Raw genomic sequence first — 19,167 nt, 5'->3', positions numbered from 1 at the left:
AGAGTTCAGAAATCAATATTTGGTGGATTAACCCTGGTTTTTAATCACAGTTTTTTAAGCATCTTGGCATCATGTTCTCTCCTCCACCAGTCTTACACACTGCTTTTGGATAACTTTATGCTGCTTTACTCCTGGTGCAAAAATTCAAGCAATTCAGTTTGGTGGTTTGATGGCTTGTGATCATCCATCTTCCTCTTGATTATATTCTAGAGTTTTTCAATTTGGTAAAATCAAAGAAACTCATCATTTTTAAGTGCTCTCTTATTTTTCCTCCAGAGCTGTATATATATATTTTATGTAGATTTTACTTTTCCCCTATCAGAGTGGTGTGCACAGAACGTGTTGGGTTATACATAGTATCTTTGTGTTTGATTTAAAACTCAAATATATTCACAAAATTTAAGCAAACTTTGATAAATGTTTGTGATTTAACAAAACGTATCTGTTTCTATATTTAAATCTCTCTCAAATAACCATGTTTGAATGAGTGTTTCAGACTGGGACTGCTTTTAGGCGTAGATTGAGGTATAATACAAAACATCCAATCAGAATACAGCTCATTTGCAAATGGAAATTGTGATGTAAAATAAATTAATACCGCCACACAAAACAAATAAAATGTAGGAAACTTAAGTTATTGCTAAGGGAAATGTATAGTTCAGACTTGTTCATATAAAATATACAGATCTAGTTACATTATATTACATTTATATATTTTCCCCATGTCTTAAAGGATTTTTCGAATCAACTTCAAAGTAAAAATGGAATTCGAGTCATCATCTTCATTCCTAGAAATGAGCCGCCCTGCTGAGGAGAATCCTTCAGCTTAATAAAACACACAGTGCTCCACCTTGTGGTGGACAGAAGAACTTCACGCACATCGTCTCAGATGTTTGGATTAAAAGTAGCTTTTATGAACTTTTTATTCTCAAACAAATCTCTGAGACATATTCATAAACATAGCATACTCACAATTTTAGGATTTTAAGACAGATCAAATATTAAAATTTGTAATACTGTTTCATTCTTACAACACCTCATGAGGTACATCAGTATTTGTTTTTTTACACAAGTTTTCATTAAGGTTCATTACTGTGTAAGACTTTAACCATTAAGCTCAGAAAATACAGAAAATAAATAGAAGGTAAATAAGTCTGATATGTAAAATATGTCCTTCCATCCAGGTCATTAAGACAAACATCCACATCGTCATCCTCCTCCTCCTCATCCTCACAAGCACAGCAAACGAAGATCAGTCACTCTTTACACTTTTCTGCGATCACACTCACACTTGCTAACTTCCAGCTTTTACTTGCAAACTTCATTTTAAGGGAAATCGCTGCTGTCCAATAACAATAATAAACAAAAATAAATAAATGTTTGTCTGCTTTTAGTTTTTTTAAATCATATGAACCCTGTTCCTTATTTTGTACACTGCAAATAAATCTAAAATTCTGGATGAATGACCCAATAAAAATGCACTAAAATTACTTTAAATTACCTTAGAGTGATCTATCTATCTACGATCGGGAGATCACTGGTACAAATCCCGTTCATGCAGCTTGCCATCAGCTGCCAGAGCCCTGAGAGAGCACACAGTTGGTCTTGCTCTCTCTGGGTGGGTACAGTACAGTAGATGGTGCTCTCTCTCTCCCCTCATCACTTCTAGGGTGATGTGGATCAGCACGAGGCTGCATCTGTGAGCTGATGTATCAGAACCGAGTCGCTGCGCTTTCCTCCTAGTGTCCTTTCCTCAGTAATGCTCAAAAAGAGGTGGGGTCTGACTTCACATGTATTGGAGGAGGCATGTGCTAGTCTTCACTCTTCCGGTGTTGGGGAGCATCACTAGTGATAGGGGGAGTCCTAATAAGTGGGTTGGGTAAATTAATAAAATTAATTTAATTTTTAAAAATGTATTAGTTATTATACATTAACTTACATTTTTTAAAAGCTTTCAATTTTAGAGATAAGGTTTCATTTTTATTATTATTATTATTGTACAGCGACGATACCCTCCTTCACATTATACAAGAATTAAATTCTCAATTCCTAGACTCAATACAATGGAACGACAACTGAGCATAGCCTCTGCTCAATTAGTATGAAAAAAATGGCTTAAATCTTTAAAACAGCAGGAATTAAGAACAACAATAAGAGGAAGGAAAAAAAAAGTGAATTTCACCTTGCAAAAAAAAGAGAACAAGAAAATGCAAAAATGCATGAAGCACAAGCTAGGTCTTGAAAAGCTCACCGTTTTAAATCATTTTTAGTCCCCCCCCCCCCCCTCCTCTGTCTTGTTAGCCTAAGAACTGACGTCATGACTAGGACTGAACTTATATATATATTTTTGTTTATAAATGTGAATAAAATCCTAGTCTCTACCCTTAAACAAACAACCATCAATCGTCAACCATCAACCAAGAACTCTCTACCAAATCTCTAAACTCGTCACGAAATAAATTAAGAATAGATGAGATTAACTGGAAATATAAGTTTGAGCTGCGAAGGCAAAAGCTGAAGGCACCAATCTGTCTGTAAATAGTGCAGAAAAAGTAAAAGCTCACAGATTTGTGAAGCACCGCAGTCTTAGACAAACACCTTAACATCTTAACGTCTTAAAGGTCTACAGGTTTGGTAGCTGAGAGCAGTTTCCCCTGCGTCAGTGGGTTTCTGGGTGAACCCCTGTAGTGACTTGTGTCTCTGTCAGATGTTTGAAGCAGGAGAGGCTTTGGAAATTCTGCCTGAGCGCTTTTAGTATGGTGGGCATCAGCTTTTGCTCTTGGTTGAGCCTTTGCCATGGTATTGGTCACATCTCCCAGGGCACAGTGCCTCACAGTGGACTTGTTGGGGGTCATTAGTTTTTGGTGAACAGCAGCTGCGACAGCCTCATCAACAACATCTTTAACCACATTCTGTCCAGAAGATGCCACAATGCCTTGATTTTGATCTTGATCATGAACTTTACTTTGTTGAGTCGTGGCTCCAGTGGACAGACCACATTCTAAACTCAAAGACTTCATGACTGAAGGTCCTCGACTGGTGGCGCACCATCCAGAGCGGTTCTCCTTCCTCTGACCCAGCAGAGAGTTGATCCTCCTGACTGACTGCCGAACTGGAGTGCGCTGGAACTTCAAGGGAGACCGTGACGCTCTGTTTTTAGGCGATTTTAGAGTCATCATGTTAAAGCGCTGGATATGATCAGCCACTTTCATGTGGCGGATTTGAGCCGGACATAGAGGAGGAGGTTCTTGCGGTTTGTCTTCACTTGAAGATTCAGATGTTTCTGCAAGCGACGGCTCTTTAAACTCTGGTATCTGCGAGCTGTTGAGTTCTCTTATTTGCTCTCTTGCAGTAAAGGGTGTAGACTGAACCGTGATGGAGCTGTTGAGTCTAAAAACCACAGGACTTTGGATGTCCAGAGCGTCGATCAGGCGGCTGCTGCTGCAGTTTTCAGAACTTGTTGAGTTGTCTTGAATCAAGGAGCTGCTTTCCTGCTCAACACTTTCAACACTGGTGTTTTTCAGAGATGCAGAACTTCCTGCTTCATACGTCTCAAACAGAGCACTGTCTATGTGCAAAGGAGACAAGGGAACTATCTCAATCTGTCCAAAGGTGACATCAGGATCATCTGCTAAGCGCTGTGTTTTACGTACGGTGGATATAGGTGTATTTTCCAAAGGTACACAAGGCTCAGAAGAAGCAACAGTATCATTAGCATTTTCATCTACTTTCTCTTTAGGCTCCTCCTCTGTTTGATCACCATCAGACGTATGAAAAACACCTACAGACTCATCAACATCTCCTTTAATTCTCAGAAGAGTAGGACCCGTATGAAAGCGCTGCTCCTCAGTGCAGGACTCAGAACTCGCCAGGCTCTCAGAGCTGGTAGCACAGCACAGGCTCTTTGGAAGGTTACCGACTGTAGGTGGTTTGGTGACGACAATGATCGGTTCTGAGCGGTAGGCGGATTTGAGGCAGGAGCTCATTGGCGTGTCGGAGAAAGAGCTCCCCGTGTAGATCTGTGTTCCGCTATCTGGAGTCTCCTTCCTGCAAAAAGAGGTCCCCGGCTCCATAGAGGGACATGGGGTCAGCAGGTTGTCTTCAGACTTACTGATGTACTTTGAGCCTGTGAAAAAAAACGGAAAGGGAATCGTTTAGAATTGCTTTCTTTCACAAAACAGTGGAAAACTGACACATAAAAAACACACATAAATGATGCTGTACATTTTGTAAACTGATCATGCTGGCAATTTATATTTTTTTTAGCTGATAATATAACCAAAATCACAAGACTAATAAAGAAAAAGTTTAAAAAAATAAAGAAAGAGAGAGAGAACTGTTTTACCTAATGAAAAAGTTACTTTTGGTCATCCTTAAAGAGCTATAAGACAAATAAGAGAAATTGAACTTCTATATACACTCATATATATATATATATATATATATATATATATATATATATATATATATATATATATATATATATATATATACAAAAATAATTAGAGCCAAAAGGAGATTTTAGGAAAAAAGGAGATTGAGAAGGAAGATTTTAAAAACAAACAATGTATAAATACAATTTTCAACAAAATTAAAATTAAATTGTATTATTGCATATGATATGATATAGCACATCCCTAACTGAGATTTAAAAATGTTATCAGATTTGTAACAGAAGTCAATGATCCAGAATGTCATGATACTAATAATAATGCACTCCAAATATCTCCATATATCCAGGATTAAGGTAAAACAAATGATACTAGACAGGTATAATCTGCCTCTAGTAGATATATAATGGGAAATTTTAAAAAAGTAGTGATAATTGTGATGTGATAATAAGGGGTGGGTGATATTGCACAATATTTTAGGGCTTAATATCGTTTATCATATTCAAAAATGTTGGCGAAATTATTGCGTACGATATGATATGGCACAACCCTACTCGATATTCTGCAAATATATGAGCGATTCTCCATTACAATTTTTAATTCTTATATAACTTAATTTTTTTTTCTATTTGTAAACAGACAGCACCATATACATGTGATGTGCAAGCCCCCCATTATCTTACATTATGCTTTTATTTTAAAACACGGTGTAAACATAACCTCCTTGTAGTTCAATTAAGCAAAAGTGTAAAATATAAAATTCGCTGCCACATAAAATAGTTATTTTTAGAGATGCAAATGTCTGCAAATGTCTAACTACTGAGATTACTTTTGGCAGATTCTATATGTAAAGACGTACAATCTCAAAATTCCCATTTTAAAAATCGTATGAAAACAGTAATTCGATTTTCAAAAATGGGTTTGTACACCTTTACATTTAGAAGCTGCCAGAGGAAATCTCAGTAGTTAGATAGATATTTGCACCTGTAAAGAACTCTTGTACAACTCTACATAAAGATGCATTTAAGGTACATTAATTCGATTAACCTCACAGCCATATGGTGACCTCATTTCTAACACAATACCAGAAAAATAAAATAAAATAAAATAAAATAAAATAAACACACACACCACTGACCTTTTGATAATATAACCAAAACCACAAAATTTATTTTGGTCATCCTCAAAGAGCTATAAGACAAAAAAAATGTAACTTCTATATACCCTCATCTATATACAACAATAATTAGAGCCAAAAGGAGATTTGAGAAGGAAGATTTTTAGAACTAAATCATACTCTTGGCGAAAACACAGTATTAACAAAATTTTCTTATCCTGTATTAAAACAGTAATTCGATTTTCAAGATGGGTTTGTACATCTTTATGTATAGAAGCTGCCGAAGGGAATCTAAGTAGTTAAATATTTGCATCTGTAAAGAACTCTTTTACAACACTACATAAAGATGCATTTAAGGTACATTAATTTGATTAACCTCACAGCCCTAATGTGACCTCAGTGACCTAATTTCTAACACAATACCAAAAGAATAAAAATAAAATAAAATAAAATAAAACACACACACCACTGACCTGTTGAAGTGCCGTTTCTCAAAACAGCCGGACTAAATGCAGCATCTTTGGTGAAGTGAAAAGTGGTGACGCTCTCTTGTGTTGCTAGACGCCAACCGATGGCCTCTGACCCCTTTGGCACCGGCTGAGAATGTGATAAGACACTCTGTTGGAATAAAGGCACCTTCTTTTTACTACTCTGATCGTTTATAAGAACCAAGTGTTATTAAGTTCTGGAATTACAAGTGCAACTAAAAAAAAAAACAGTAATGACTGAGTTGACAAATGTATATTTATTTTAGAAGAAACACACATTTTACATTTGCAGTAAAATATCAGAACATATTTCTTTGTGGCAAAGACATCCCACACCCAACTTTTCATTCACATATGCAAAAGGTTAAAAGGTTACATGATATATATTAAGTGCTTTTCTTTCTTAAAATATATTTTAATATTGTAAAACATTTTCAGTAGCTATAGGTTACATAAAACTAACATATACTAATCTCTTTTTTTAATCTTTTAAGAAATGCAATGTTAGGTGACTAACATGCAAATTAGTGTTTTAAGGCTTAAAAAGTGATCGTAGTGAAAATTGGCACCCGATTAAAATGTGCTTTCAGACACATTTTTGTTTTGCATAAAGAAAACAAGAAAAATATATATATAAAATTTGAAAGAAGCGCAACCATCTGTTTTTTTTTTCTAACCAAAGACTTAATAAAAATGCACTGTGCTACCTTATTTCCAGTTATAGCCCATTTAGATGCATAACTGTCCTGTTCAGAACAATAAGACATTGTTTAACAGACACTACTTTCTTAAGAAAAGGCAGTCTAGTGTAAATGCACTTTGACACAGTATTTTTTTTCCCCAGTCGTGCAAAACAAAAAAAAAAATGTTTTGGGTTTTTTTTTTTGCCTTATGTGCTGTGTAAATGTGTCCATAGCTCTCAAAATACTTCTCTTTCTGTTTCTTTGCTCATTATCTGCTATCTGCTCAATTCATATGTTTTTTTTAAACCTCCAATTTAACCACACAAGTGCCCATTAGCAAGAGAAGCTTCAGTTAAAAGTGAAATAAATATTAACCACCACTTAATCTTTATCCTCTGCCAGTTTAAAGCTTTCATATTGATCCGAGTACAAGTAATTGTGCTCTGAACAAAATGATCTGTTCTGCTGCCGTCTTAATGCTAAATTGTTAATTGCTACCTTAACATTAGAGCTCTGATGCTTAACAGAGCTCAGCATGGATTGGTCAGCCTGATTTAAACACATTAGACAATGCAGAACGCTGAATAGGATTTATAAATGGTTTCAATTATTTGTGGAAATCATTGTGTGTTCACTTGGTGTGAAATGGTATGAAATAAATCATTAAAATTGCACTGATAAGGGCCTTAAGAAAGCAATTATTCACATTTACTGTGGACATCAGCACAATAAAATCTCCTATTAATATTCCTCCATCAGAACTGGATCATTATCATTGTGTTTTTTAGTACTTATTAGTGATTGAGTGTGCAGACAATAGACTAAATAACACATTTCTGTTGTTTCCATACACAAACAATGCTAAGACGTACCTACAATGCTAAAAAAAAAAAAGAAAATGCACTAGTCCATAATCAACAGATAAGCTTAAAAATAACAGACAAACAGATACACGTCCAAAATATTAAACTGTCTAATATTCCTGTCCTGTGCTGAAGGACTTCCATTAACAAATGAAGGAAAATTACATCCATCAATTACATGAAAGCCATCATGCACAATTGTTCACACAGAGAGACAAACAAACGTGCAAATTTATACAGTACTGAATAAAACAGTGAAGAAGTTGATTAAGGTTGGATTGTGCAGTTTCTCGAGGAAGCAGACTGAGAAGATGGACTTACACAATCTCGACTGGGCTTCCCGAGGCTAAAGCGCAGACGCAAAGACTTTCTGGTCGCCTCTTTTTTTGTCACTCTTGGAGAAAAGCAGCCGGCTTTCCCAGATTCCACTCTATAAAAAAAACAAGACAAAACAAACCATATATCATACACTAATAAACAAGAAAAAATATATTTCAGAATCTATAGTCATCAGCATGCTCAATAAAAATTTAATATATTGAAACTACAGAGACTTGAGTACTTGGAGTACTGCGGAGAAGTAGGGTAATTGTCAGGGAGATATACAGTTGTACAATGAAACTGAAACACCTGGTTTTAGACCACAATGATTTATTGTAGTGACGGACAGTTCCTTGATTTGATCAGCCATGGTTTTACGTTTTTTGGATACAATCCGGGTTAGCACCCGAACATCCCTTTCAGACAGCTTCCTCTTAAAGCGTCCACAGTTAATCCTGTTGCAATCCTTACTGGTGCAATGTGCAATTAATGAAGATTATACATCAGGCTGCTCCAATTTAGCCATGAAATTCTTGTATTTTTTAAATCTCAGTTAGGAGTGTCCCATATCTTATCATATTCAATAGTAACATATAATTTTCATTTTGTTGCAGTATTGTATTATTAAAATATATTTTTTTTAAAACAGAGTTTTGTCATATCCCCCACCCCTACATGGCAGGTTTATGGTTACTTAGGGCTTAGGATTGATATATTTGTGCCAAATAAGCCAAATCCCAAAATTGTTTCTTGACATGACTGTCCCAAACATGGTTCAATATATTACTTAACTGTATGAATGAAAAATAAATGCTGTCTTTTAAAATATGCAGCTTTAATTTAAACAATTCATTTAATCTGAATGTGTGATTCTCAGTTACAATGAAGTTGGGATTTCAGTTATGTAGAGACAAAAATAAATCAAATGTGAAAAAGAATGTAAACTTTAAACCTTTCTTTACTGTCAGAAATCTCTTTTACTTTCAGAAAGTTAATGAAACATACCGATTAACATTTCTGTGGCTCAGTCTTTTGCTCCTTCTTCTTGAAGAGCTTGCAGACAGTCGACTGATTCTCCCCACAGAGGATATTCCACTCCGAGAGGAGTCCAGGGTTCCTGAGGCACTGTGCACTGAAAGAACAACGGAAACATTTATTGTGTGCAATATGAATCTCTATACGAGGTTATCTGGTTCTGGTCTAGATCAGTGACTTTTTTAACCTGTGAAAAGGCCAAAATATTTTTTTTCTATTTTGCAAAGTAAAAAAATAAAAAAATAAATAAATAAATAAATATATAAATAGTTCAGCAAATGAAACTTATAATCTGAAGTTATATAATAAGTTCATTTATTTGCTAAATAAAACATATTTAGGCTGAGAGCACCTACTTAGTCTGTAAAATACAGTGTGTGTGAATAATGATTGTTTTTTGTATTTTTTGGTTACAATTTAGAAAAAAAAAAAAGGTATAATTTGGGTATCTGTTTCGAAAATGTTAAAACAATAAAAACTTTTGTTGTGCTGTAGTTGGTTTTAAAAATATCGTACCTGATCCAGGTGTGGAACCTCCTCCAAACAGAGGATTGGGAAACAGCTCCAGACCGAGATTCTTCTTAAGAGACCTCCGCTTCTTGTTGGAGAATCCGTAACTCTGCCCCGACTCCATGGGAAGTTTGCGCTTGGGCGTTATGATAACTGGCGTGTCAGTGGAAAAAACTACAGGAATAAGAGATAAAAAGCAAAATAAAGAAATAACGCTTTCATTTAAGCTCATCATGAATTTATAACACTGACAGAAAAAGGACTAAACAAGCGAGCATAAATAATATTCTTAACCTTTCCACCCCAGCACACTTTTTAATATATATTATTATATTAAAAATAGTGAACTCTTTCACTTGTAAGAATACTTGTAAAAAGGGTTAACAGAAACTGTCAGTGCAGTACAGTGATGCAGCCATTTTCTGTGGCATGAGGAGATCTTGCAAAACAGTGCAATTAGTAGCAACAATGGGTAAAAAACAGGAAACTATCAGTATTTTTCACAATATAAACCATTTTTGTCAGTTTACACCTCTTTGTCCACATTTAGTATTGGTGAGCACCAAGGAACTCCTTCCACATTGATGCAGGAATGCATAAGCCAGTGATAAAACAGCATTTTCTAAGATGTTAAGCTTTAAAAAAAATATATCAGAGGATCAATGTGCATGAATTTGTCATTTTGAGCCAATCAACTGAGCTGATGTTGCTAAATTAAACAGAGTGTGTTCAGAGGTTTAGCGGACAGTCACAGAAATGTGCAGGATAATCCAATATCAGTCAGTACAATTATCTGATTTTACCATATAGCTGACCAGTGTGCCAGGAAGTGGTGGTTAAGAAACACAAAATAAAAAATAAGATGGAGATATAGTGAAAGGAATGCTGGAATTGTTCAGATATATTCAGACAAATCAGAGAGACGGCTTCACTTACAGACGAGCACAATAAAGGCTGGAATATTTAAGAGCATTTTCACACATGTACCGAATAGTTGGGTCTGGAAATCAAGGAGAATTCTGAGCTTGTTTGAAAAAGGTGATCATTATCGCAGGTTTCTTTTAACACAGCAGTATTTCTTATGATTTGTGTATTGATCACACAATTTCATATCTCGTTTGATGGCATTTTTCCCACACACGGATGTTGCATTCGCCAACAGGCTGTTATTTTCACAGCAATAAGCACTGTGTAATAATAATAATAATAATAATAATAATAATAGAGGAAACATATGTAATATTTTATTTTCCTTCCTTGAAACAGGAAGTAATGAGATGAAATTAACCAATTACACTGCTTCTTGTGCAAAATCAGAAGTCTAGAAAAGGCTCAAGTGTGAAAATACCCCAAGAATTTCCCCAAGCAAGCACAAGCAAAAAGCCAACAATTAGCCATTCATTTCATTCAGCAAGAAAAGCATGTCTACAAGTGAGAAACAGCAGATTGATGCACTGGAAAGATCCATGACTGAATACTACAACTACCATTCATTGGCAAATCTTACAGCAAGCAGATATTTAATACGGAAAGCCTTATTACCTCAACATAAGTATATGCAGCTTAGCTACTGAGGTCAAGTAACCTGCATGCTTTCAGTGATTCTGCAGGCAAGTCTAACCTGAGCTTAACATACACCTACCTGCTCCGTCAGACTGAGGTGTACGAGAGGGAGTTCTACTAGTTTTTAATATACTCAGAGCGCCGTTTACAACATCTGGAACGCAAAACAAAACCACTCATCTGTGAAGGCCTATGTTTTTTAGTATCCCTCTCACAAATACTTTGTCAGGCTACAATTGCATTAAAAACAACACAAAGTACACAAAGAAAAGACTCAAACATCTCTCACCTCCAAAACTGCGCCTGCATCTTTTCACCCCTGAAGGTGTATTTCCATCCTCCGCAGCATCCGCTGGGGAAAATACTCCAGACTCACATCCCAGCATGGCTGGAACTTTGGCGATGAGGAACTCTGGTACCACACCTGGACACATACAGAGCATTTTAGTACTCCTCACATTGGGAACAACAAGAACAAGTTTATTATATTAGAATCATAAGTTACTGTCAAAAATGACTACTTACCCAAGTCTTCAGCATTATCAATAAGGCACTGCACCACGGCAGCTTGAAGTTTTAGTTTCTTCTCTGTACTCGTGCTCATCTTCTCTGTCCCATCTCCACAGTGGAGGAGGTTTGGAGCAAAGATAACAGAAAGGTTGCCACTGTCCATCTTGTTTTCCCCACACCTGGATGAGATAAATAATATAGATAAGCGATACAGTTGTAGCCAGGAGTTTACCTACACTCCTCATAGTGCCCGCTGGCACTTAAGCCCCGATGCAGCCTATTCATTTCAATAGAGAGCCGCCGCATATCGTGGTGCATGCTGGGTTGCGTTGAACGCAGCCTCGCCCTCCAGCAAAAAAAAGTTCAGCAGAGCTTAACTCTATTCAAATTAATCCGGCAGCAGCGCTGCATCGAGACAATCAGGGAAAAGCAGACTGAGACTTCACACACACACACACACACACACACACACACGGGCCTCACACAAACAAAACAGATGCCTTTTTATCACAGAAGAGAAGCTGAAAATAGCAGAATATGGATTTATAGAACTATACAATAATAATTATATGGACAATAATAATAATAATAATAATTGGGAGGATTTCACCCTCTCTTCCAAGGGGAAGGGTTACACTTAAAAAGAAGGGGAAGGGGTAAATGGTGTGACCAGTGGTAAAATAGGATTGGCTCTTTAGGGCATTATATGTCATCAGAAAGCAGGCAAGTGGTGCATAAATGAACTATCACAGCCCTCTGTTTAAAGAGTGAATTTTCATTCAAATTTAAAGAGCTATATACCCTCCACAACACTTCCTCTTATCACTAAAATCTAACAAAGAATCAGGGAACCCTACCCCCCTAAATGTCCACATGCAAAACAGAGGCGTAGTGCTAAGTGGTTGGGCCAAGGGCTGAAATAGAATTGAGCCACTAGCTACACAAATCATTTTGGTTATTCCTTTGGCAGCACATTACGCTGAGATATTTCTAAACGACTGCAAATACCAAAATTACTTGGTTCAAACTACTGGGAGGTGTAGCTGGATGGTCAGGAACAAACCAAGAACCCCTAAGGCATAGGCTTGCTATGCACTAAAAGCTGCTGGAATACCAATGTCACTGTCTGCAGTCAAGCAGGTTTTACATCCACTGAACTGAGAGACCTCTGTCAAAGAAGAAGCACTTAAAGACCATACTATTTTGCATCTGAACACATGGACTAATAAAAGCCTTCTGGTCAGAAGATATACAATGACCAGAAGTATGTTTGCAGGAACAGTGTTCCCACTAGACAATGTTTTGCAAAATGTTAAGCTTGGGGGTGGTAGTATCATGTTTTGGGGCTGTTTATCTGCTTTGTTTGGCAAATAAACTTCAAGCCCTTTTATATCTGACATTTTTACATAAACATATTGAAAACCAGTAAGCCCACAGAACTATTGCAAAATGTAAAAATCTGACTACATGTTTATACAGTATGTCAAATGTGTCATATTTTAAGTAATGCTGCAACTATTGCTTAGCTTGCTATTTGACAAATCATTTTATTATTTTTTGACTATTAGTCAATGATTATTTCTGCCATGCCATCCACTGCTTTTAAATAATATAAAAACAGCTAAATATGGGATTTAAAATCAGCTTTTATTGCCTAAAAGGTGTTTAAAATGTTAAAGAAACCAAAAACATCTTAGCAGCACAGACCATGACTGTCAGAAATTCCTTTTCAGCTTACCTCTGAGAGACTCTGTTCAGAAAGCTGAAAAAGTAGCGCAGAATGTTGACATTGCCATGAGGCAGTACACAGGACAGCAGGATGATGGCCGATGTTCTCTCCTCGGAGGTGGGCAGCTCCTGGGCTTTTAGAAAGGCACTCTGCAGGTCTGTGGGCAGGATTGGCTCAGGCAGCTCCCGGAAAAACTGTTTCAGAAGCCCAGCGATGTCCAGTGGGAGGGCAGTGGACAGACACTCCTCAGCCTGATCCAACTTAGCCTACAGGGTCAAAACAATACAGCCACTGTTCAAACAGGGGTACCAGCCGGGGGGGCTCTCCATGAAAGGTCAGACAAGTCAAGAAAAGTAATCACTCACCCGAATCGCCTTCACTCTAACAATGGAACCAGATTTTCTGAACAGGCCCTCTGTGTCCAAATGAGACATAAGGCATGTACAGGCATCCACAAGGAAGCTACACGAGTTGAGAGAAGTTATAGATGCATTAGTGAAACTGTTTTTTTGTTTAAACATTTTTATATATTTTTTACATTGTATATTATTCATAACATGAATGAGAGGAATTGTGGAAGTGTAGGGAAACCATCAGCTAGGTTTTCTGCACGTTAGAAAATAAATAAATGAATAAATAAATAAAAAGCTTAACATGTTGTCCTATTAAACTGATGTCTTGTGATCTAAACATTTATTTATTATATATTTTAAAAAAGTGTGCACTGTCCTTTTAAGTGTGCTTGTATTCTGTTTGGGAACCAGAATTTATGTTTGTTGTAATAGACATGATAGAAATACATATAAAATAACACTTTATACATGCAGAATTGTCATTTTTTCAATGCAATTAATCTGTTTTATTTAAAGGGAAATGTTCTGCTGTCAAATTTCTGTTTCCAAAGCCAACATAAGAAAAAAAATTTAAGCAATAAAATGTATGGAAGTCAAATTCAATGTCCTGATAAATATTTACTATCATTACAGCACTATAGATTTTAAAGGAAAAAATATGCTTCTTACCAGGGTATATCTCCATAGTCTAGCACATGACAATGTGGCAGACTTTCTAAAGCAACTCCAAAGACCTTTATCTAAAAATAGAAATAAAAATAAAAAACAGATAAATTTATAAGATCAGTTAACTGAAACAGCTTGAGTTTATTCCTGCCCAATGTAGCCTATGCTTTAAACAAGAGGTGCAAATTTTACATGTTATGACAAGTCTACACACGAGAAAAATGTCAAGCCAAGCTAGTTGTTTATGAGCAATGTTTCATAGCTGTAGGGCTTGTCTCTTTTTTTCAACACCATCTCATCAGACACTCAGGTCAGCCAAGTAAATTAACGTTCCTGAAACAGTTTTTAGAAAAACAACATAAAAAAAGTGAACAAGAACTGTTCTGTTCATTTGAAAAGTAACAACACGTGAAATGCACCCGCCAACTTCTGAAATTGAATTACTCAATTTACTTTCAACGGAAAGTAAAAGCGTAAAAGCTGCAGGTCTGCTAAAAATTAACAATATTGCTGTGCTGAAAAACTCCCTGTAACTGATGACCTATAAAAGTCATACATTCCCAATTAAACTGAATGTAACAAACAGTAAACCGCTGGATGAGGACACCTGCAACTGGAAGTCTTATTAACACTGAGGTAGTATAACCATTTTCAAATGCCAAAGTAAAAATCAACTCATTTAAAGCAGTGCAGAGGAGACCATTAAAGTGTCAAGAAATATACATTTGACAAAGACTATAGTTCAGTGTGTAGATTTAAAAGAAGTCATTATCTAATTGCTGCTGCCTGGGCATGCATGCAGGTGACAGTCATGTTATTTTATTACACACTATCATATATTATTAGATATATTATTATATTAATATACTGAGTTTTTTAGTTTTGGTTTGATCAGTGTTGCACTAGTGCATGGAATAATGTACTAATATATCTGTCAAGTTTTCCTATTGCATCAACAATATGCTTTAATATGCATGCTGACCCAACTGTAAATTGTGCAAAACCTCTGTTAATTTGGATAACGTGCAGCAAAGATTTATTTAAAATTGTAATGTGCCAATGTCTTCAAACATTGTGACATATATATGGTAATATACATTTTGGCCATATCGTACAGCACTCATCTCTCATGTGCTTCATACAAGAGCAAATTGTGCAACTTTTTCATTTGCAATGAGACTGGCAACAACAATGACAATGCCCTGATGACTTGCAATACAAATGATTTCAACAAACAAGTTCTCATCATTCTTGTTATGGTGAAACAGTGCGAGTGTGCAAGCATGCAACAAATCACACACACTCCAACCAGTGTTATTAAATACGTTTAAAGTATTGAATAGAACACTAGTGCATTAAAAAATGTAAGTATCATTGAAAAGGTATATTATATAGATGTATTACACACAGATGGATAAATTTTAAGTGCTTATTTCCTTTATTGTTGATGATTATGTCTTACAGCCAATTAAAACCTGAAGTCCTGCTGGAAAATGAAATCTGCATCTCCACAAAAGTTGTCAGTAGCAGAGGAGAGCAGGAATATCTGTAAGATTTTGCTGGAAAAAAAAACTGCACTGTCTTTAGACTTGATAATAAAACACAGTGGATCAACACCAGCAGATGACAGACATGTCTCTCCAAACCATCACTGATTGTGGACTCTTCACACTTCTTTTTAACTGAATTACTAGTAAACTAGCTTTTTAATGTTATTCTAATTTTTTGAGATGCACTAGTAACGTTAACTTACAGATGTATTACACACAGAGGGATCAATTTTAAGTGCTTATTTGGTTTATTGTTGATGAGTATGTCTTACAGCCAATGAAGACCTGAAGAAGTCCTGCTGGAAAATAAAATCTGCATCAACACAAAAGTTGTCAACAGAGGGGAGAATGAATTTCTGTAAGGTTTTGCTGGAAAAAAAACTGCACTGTCTTTAGACCTGATAATAAAACACAGTGGATCAACACCAGCAGATGACAGACATGTCTCTCCAAACAATCACTGATTGTTAACTTTTCACACACCTTTTTAAGTTAACTGAATTGCTAGTAAATTTACAGTTAGATTTTCAATGCACTAGTAACGTTAACTTTGCATTATACAGCATTTGTCTAAAACAAAGCTAAACAGAGAGCTATAACTTACCGAGTTGCCTGCTGTCAGCTTGCTGCTGCTGCTCGTTTTGCTTTTATTCCAGTTTTTAATTTTTATTCCATAGGTTGCACGGAGGTGCTGCACCACAGCCAGGCGCACCACGTTTCTCTCCACCGTTTTCATTCTGCTTTAGTTAGTAAACTTAGCTACAGAAGTTCCTCAGTCCGTGAGAACTGACCAGGAATAACTTTACCCTAAAACAATGGAGCTGAATGGGGACAGACGGTTCCACAGTAGCTACAGATACAGCCGCTCAGGGAACAGCAGTCGGGTCAATAAACAATTAGCTAGCTAGCTAGCGTTAGCTAGGTTTTCTTTTTAAGCTAGCTAAAGAGGTTCTATTAGCTTGGTCCGCGCGATGTTCTTAGCCTAAATTAAAAACTTCAGACATTCAAAAATGAGGTAAAATAAACTCAACTCAGAGTGCGCCTGAAAATAAAATACTGTAATAGCAAACCTAGCCAACAAACTAAGCTAGCTATCAGGCTAATTACCTCAGAGTTACGCTTCTGTTCGTTGACCCACTGTTAGTTAGCTTAGCTAACTTGGCTAACTAAGCTACCTACCGTTACTGTTGTTAGGAATAAAATGAGCGGTTTAAAAGCAGTTCTCTCTAATTCTACCTATCCAACATTTTCACACCACCGAAGTCCAGCCTCTAAAACTGTCCAGAAACCGAATTAAACCCGTATAAACCCGTAAAATCCCTATACAGTAAACATATCCGCTCCCCCTGACTCTCACTCTTCCTGCCCGTCTCCTGTAAACGTCTTTCAAACGGCAGCGCCGCTCCTCTCCTGCGCTCTGATTGGCTACAGCATGTTCAAATTTCTCAGCGCCTGCCTCGCGACTCTCTGCCTCTCTCTCTGATTGGTTAATTCCGGACACGTGACTGGTGAGTGCGTGTATGTGTAGGAATAATAAACAGCAGCAGAGAGTGCGGATGTTTAGCTATTAGTTACAGTAGGAAATATAATAATATACATATATATAACATATAACATTGTCGTTTTATACTATAAACTACAGACAACATTTCTCCCAAATTTCAAATAAAAATATTTTCATTTACAGCATTTATTTGCAAAAAAATTTAAAAATGACTGAAATAACCAAAATGATGCAGAGCTTTCAGACCTGAAATAATGCAAAGAAAACAAGTTCATATTCATAAAAGTTTTAAGAGTTTAGAAATCAATATTTAGTAGAATAACCCTGTTTTTTAATCACAGTTTTTGCTTTTGGATAACTTTATGCCTTTACTCCTGGTGCAAAAATTCAAGCAGTTCGTAAAATAAAAGAAACTCATCATTTTAAGTGGTCTCTTATTTTTTTCAGAGCTGTATAATAATAATAATATAAGCTCTCATTTGTTACATTTCAAATTAACCCCCCCACCCAAAAAAAACATGGTGCATATGTGTACCACATACTCTTTAAAATCTATGTAAAGTTCGTTACTCTGTCCTTTATTTTAATTTGAAAGTTTTTAAGTGACATTCCTTGTGTAAAAGAAGTATATTTAGGAGCATTACAAGTATGTTCAATTAATTAAAGATATACTTATGTAATATACTTCATGAAAATACACATTAAATATACTCTGTATTTCCAAAAAAATGTATAAGCAATAAATAAATATGTATGTTGTGACATTAAATACCGCTTAAAGTACACGTTAATGTAGTTCTTTTTCCAGTGTCGTTAAGGTGTACATAATATTTTCATCAGTACAAAAAGTAATGCAATTAGAATATACTTCAAGTGTGTTAAAATTATATTTAAAGAACACTTACTTAAATCTACGTAAGTTTAGTCATTTTACAAAATCTCAGTACAGTCAGTATAAGTAACCTTTTTCTTAAATTTGGCTCTACACTACACTACTAAGCCCAGAGGAGAAGAGTTTAATAATGAGTCTTTGTTCTTTTTGTCAGGATAGATTAGATAAACATGCTTTCTTCTGAGAGAGAAAGGGTCATCTTTGTAAGATATATATTAGATAAGGAAGTCTGGCCTATTGTAATTCTAAAAAGCCTCTTCACACACTGTGAAATCATCTGTCAGAAAAACCACACCTCACAGCTGCTGGTCTACAGCTAATCAACATTCTCTTATACTGTGTGAAAACTATTAGTTATTCTGTTTTGAAGCATTAGTTTTGTTCTGTTTTAAAGCATTGGTTTTATTCTGTTTTGTTTTTGTTTTTTTGTTTGAGATTTTAAGAGTAATAATCAAAATGTGATGTTAGTTCCAGAAGAATACATAGAATAGAGATAACTTAGTATCTAAAAATAATGAGATTTTGAGTGTCTCAAAATAACATCTCAAAATAAAGATAACATTTTCAAAATAATAAAAATAAATAATGAGGACGTATTTCAAAATATTGACTTAGTATCTAATAATAATGAAAAAAGGCTTAGTATCTCAAAATAATAAAAATAAAGGCTTAGTAACTCAAAATAATACAAAACAATTACTGTCTCACAATAACAACTAAGCATCTCATAATAAGGGCTTAGTATCTCAATATAAGCATTTTTAAATAATGGCTTAGTTTCTCAGAATAGTGAGGGTTTAGTAGCTTAAAGTAAAGATTTAGTACCTGAAAAGAACAACTTATTTTCTTAAAATAAGGGGTTAGTTTAAAAGAAAAAACTAAACTAATGAGATAACAATTTATGCAATAATTAGAATAAAAGGTTTTTATTTTACATGGCATGAGTGGGCTTCCATACTAAAGAGTGCGATAGTGATTCTGCATCCTACAAA

General features: G+C 35.6%; 1 protein-coding gene across 2 annotated transcripts; it reads right to left on the bottom strand.

Moving 5' to 3' along the window:
- Positions 1–892: 892 nt before the first annotated feature.
- arhgap11a (Rho GTPase activating protein 11A) lies at positions 893–17,189 on the bottom strand. 2 transcript variants are annotated; one of them, XM_007257922.4, is made up of 12 exons: positions 16,384–17,189; positions 14,233–14,303; positions 13,576–13,672; positions 13,220–13,476; positions 11,497–11,660; positions 11,261–11,395; positions 11,051–11,125; positions 9,415–9,582; positions 8,869–8,995; positions 7,864–7,972; positions 5,982–6,126; positions 893–4,126 (listed from the first exon to the last, which is right to left on the bottom strand). In XM_007257922.4, exons 1-12 carry the CDS (start codon positions 16,513–16,515, stop codon positions 2,616–2,618), a joined length of 2,991 nt encoding a protein of 996 aa, XP_007257984.3. In that variant the 5' UTR covers positions 16,516–17,189; the 3' UTR covers positions 893–2,615. The 2 variants fall into 2 exon arrangements, with proteins under 2 accessions (XP_007257984.3, XP_015463528.3); XM_015608042.3 differs by lacking the exon at positions 11,051–11,125.
- Positions 17,190–19,167: the final 1,978 nt, after the last annotated feature.

The sequence above is a fragment of the Astyanax mexicanus genome, chromosome 14 (genome assembly GCF_023375975.1).
Source record: "Astyanax mexicanus isolate ESR-SI-001 chromosome 14, AstMex3_surface, whole genome shotgun sequence".
In the NCBI taxonomy this organism is placed as follows: domain Eukaryota; kingdom Metazoa; phylum Chordata; class Actinopteri; order Characiformes; family Acestrorhamphidae; genus Astyanax; species Astyanax mexicanus.
The sequence above is the reverse complement of the archived record's forward strand: the minus strand, read 5'-3'. Positions and strand labels throughout refer to the sequence as shown.

What these genes read in the sequence shown, in the direction of transcription:
- arhgap11a (XM_007257922.4), bottom strand. Translation starts at nt 16,515, where the DNA reads ATGAAAACGGTGGAGAGAAACGTGGTGCGCCTGGCTGTGGTGCAGCAC. An exon ending in TTAGAGTGAAGGCGATTCGG is followed by an intron (nt 13,477 to 13,575) that starts GTGAGTGATTAC and finishes TTGACCCTGTAG; the next exon opens with GCTAAGTTGGATCAGGCTGA. An exon ending in GAGAAACGGCACTTCAACAG is followed by an intron (nt 4,127 to 5,981) that starts GTCAGTGGTGTG and finishes TTTTTTTCACAG; the next exon opens with GCTCAAAGTACATCAGTAAG.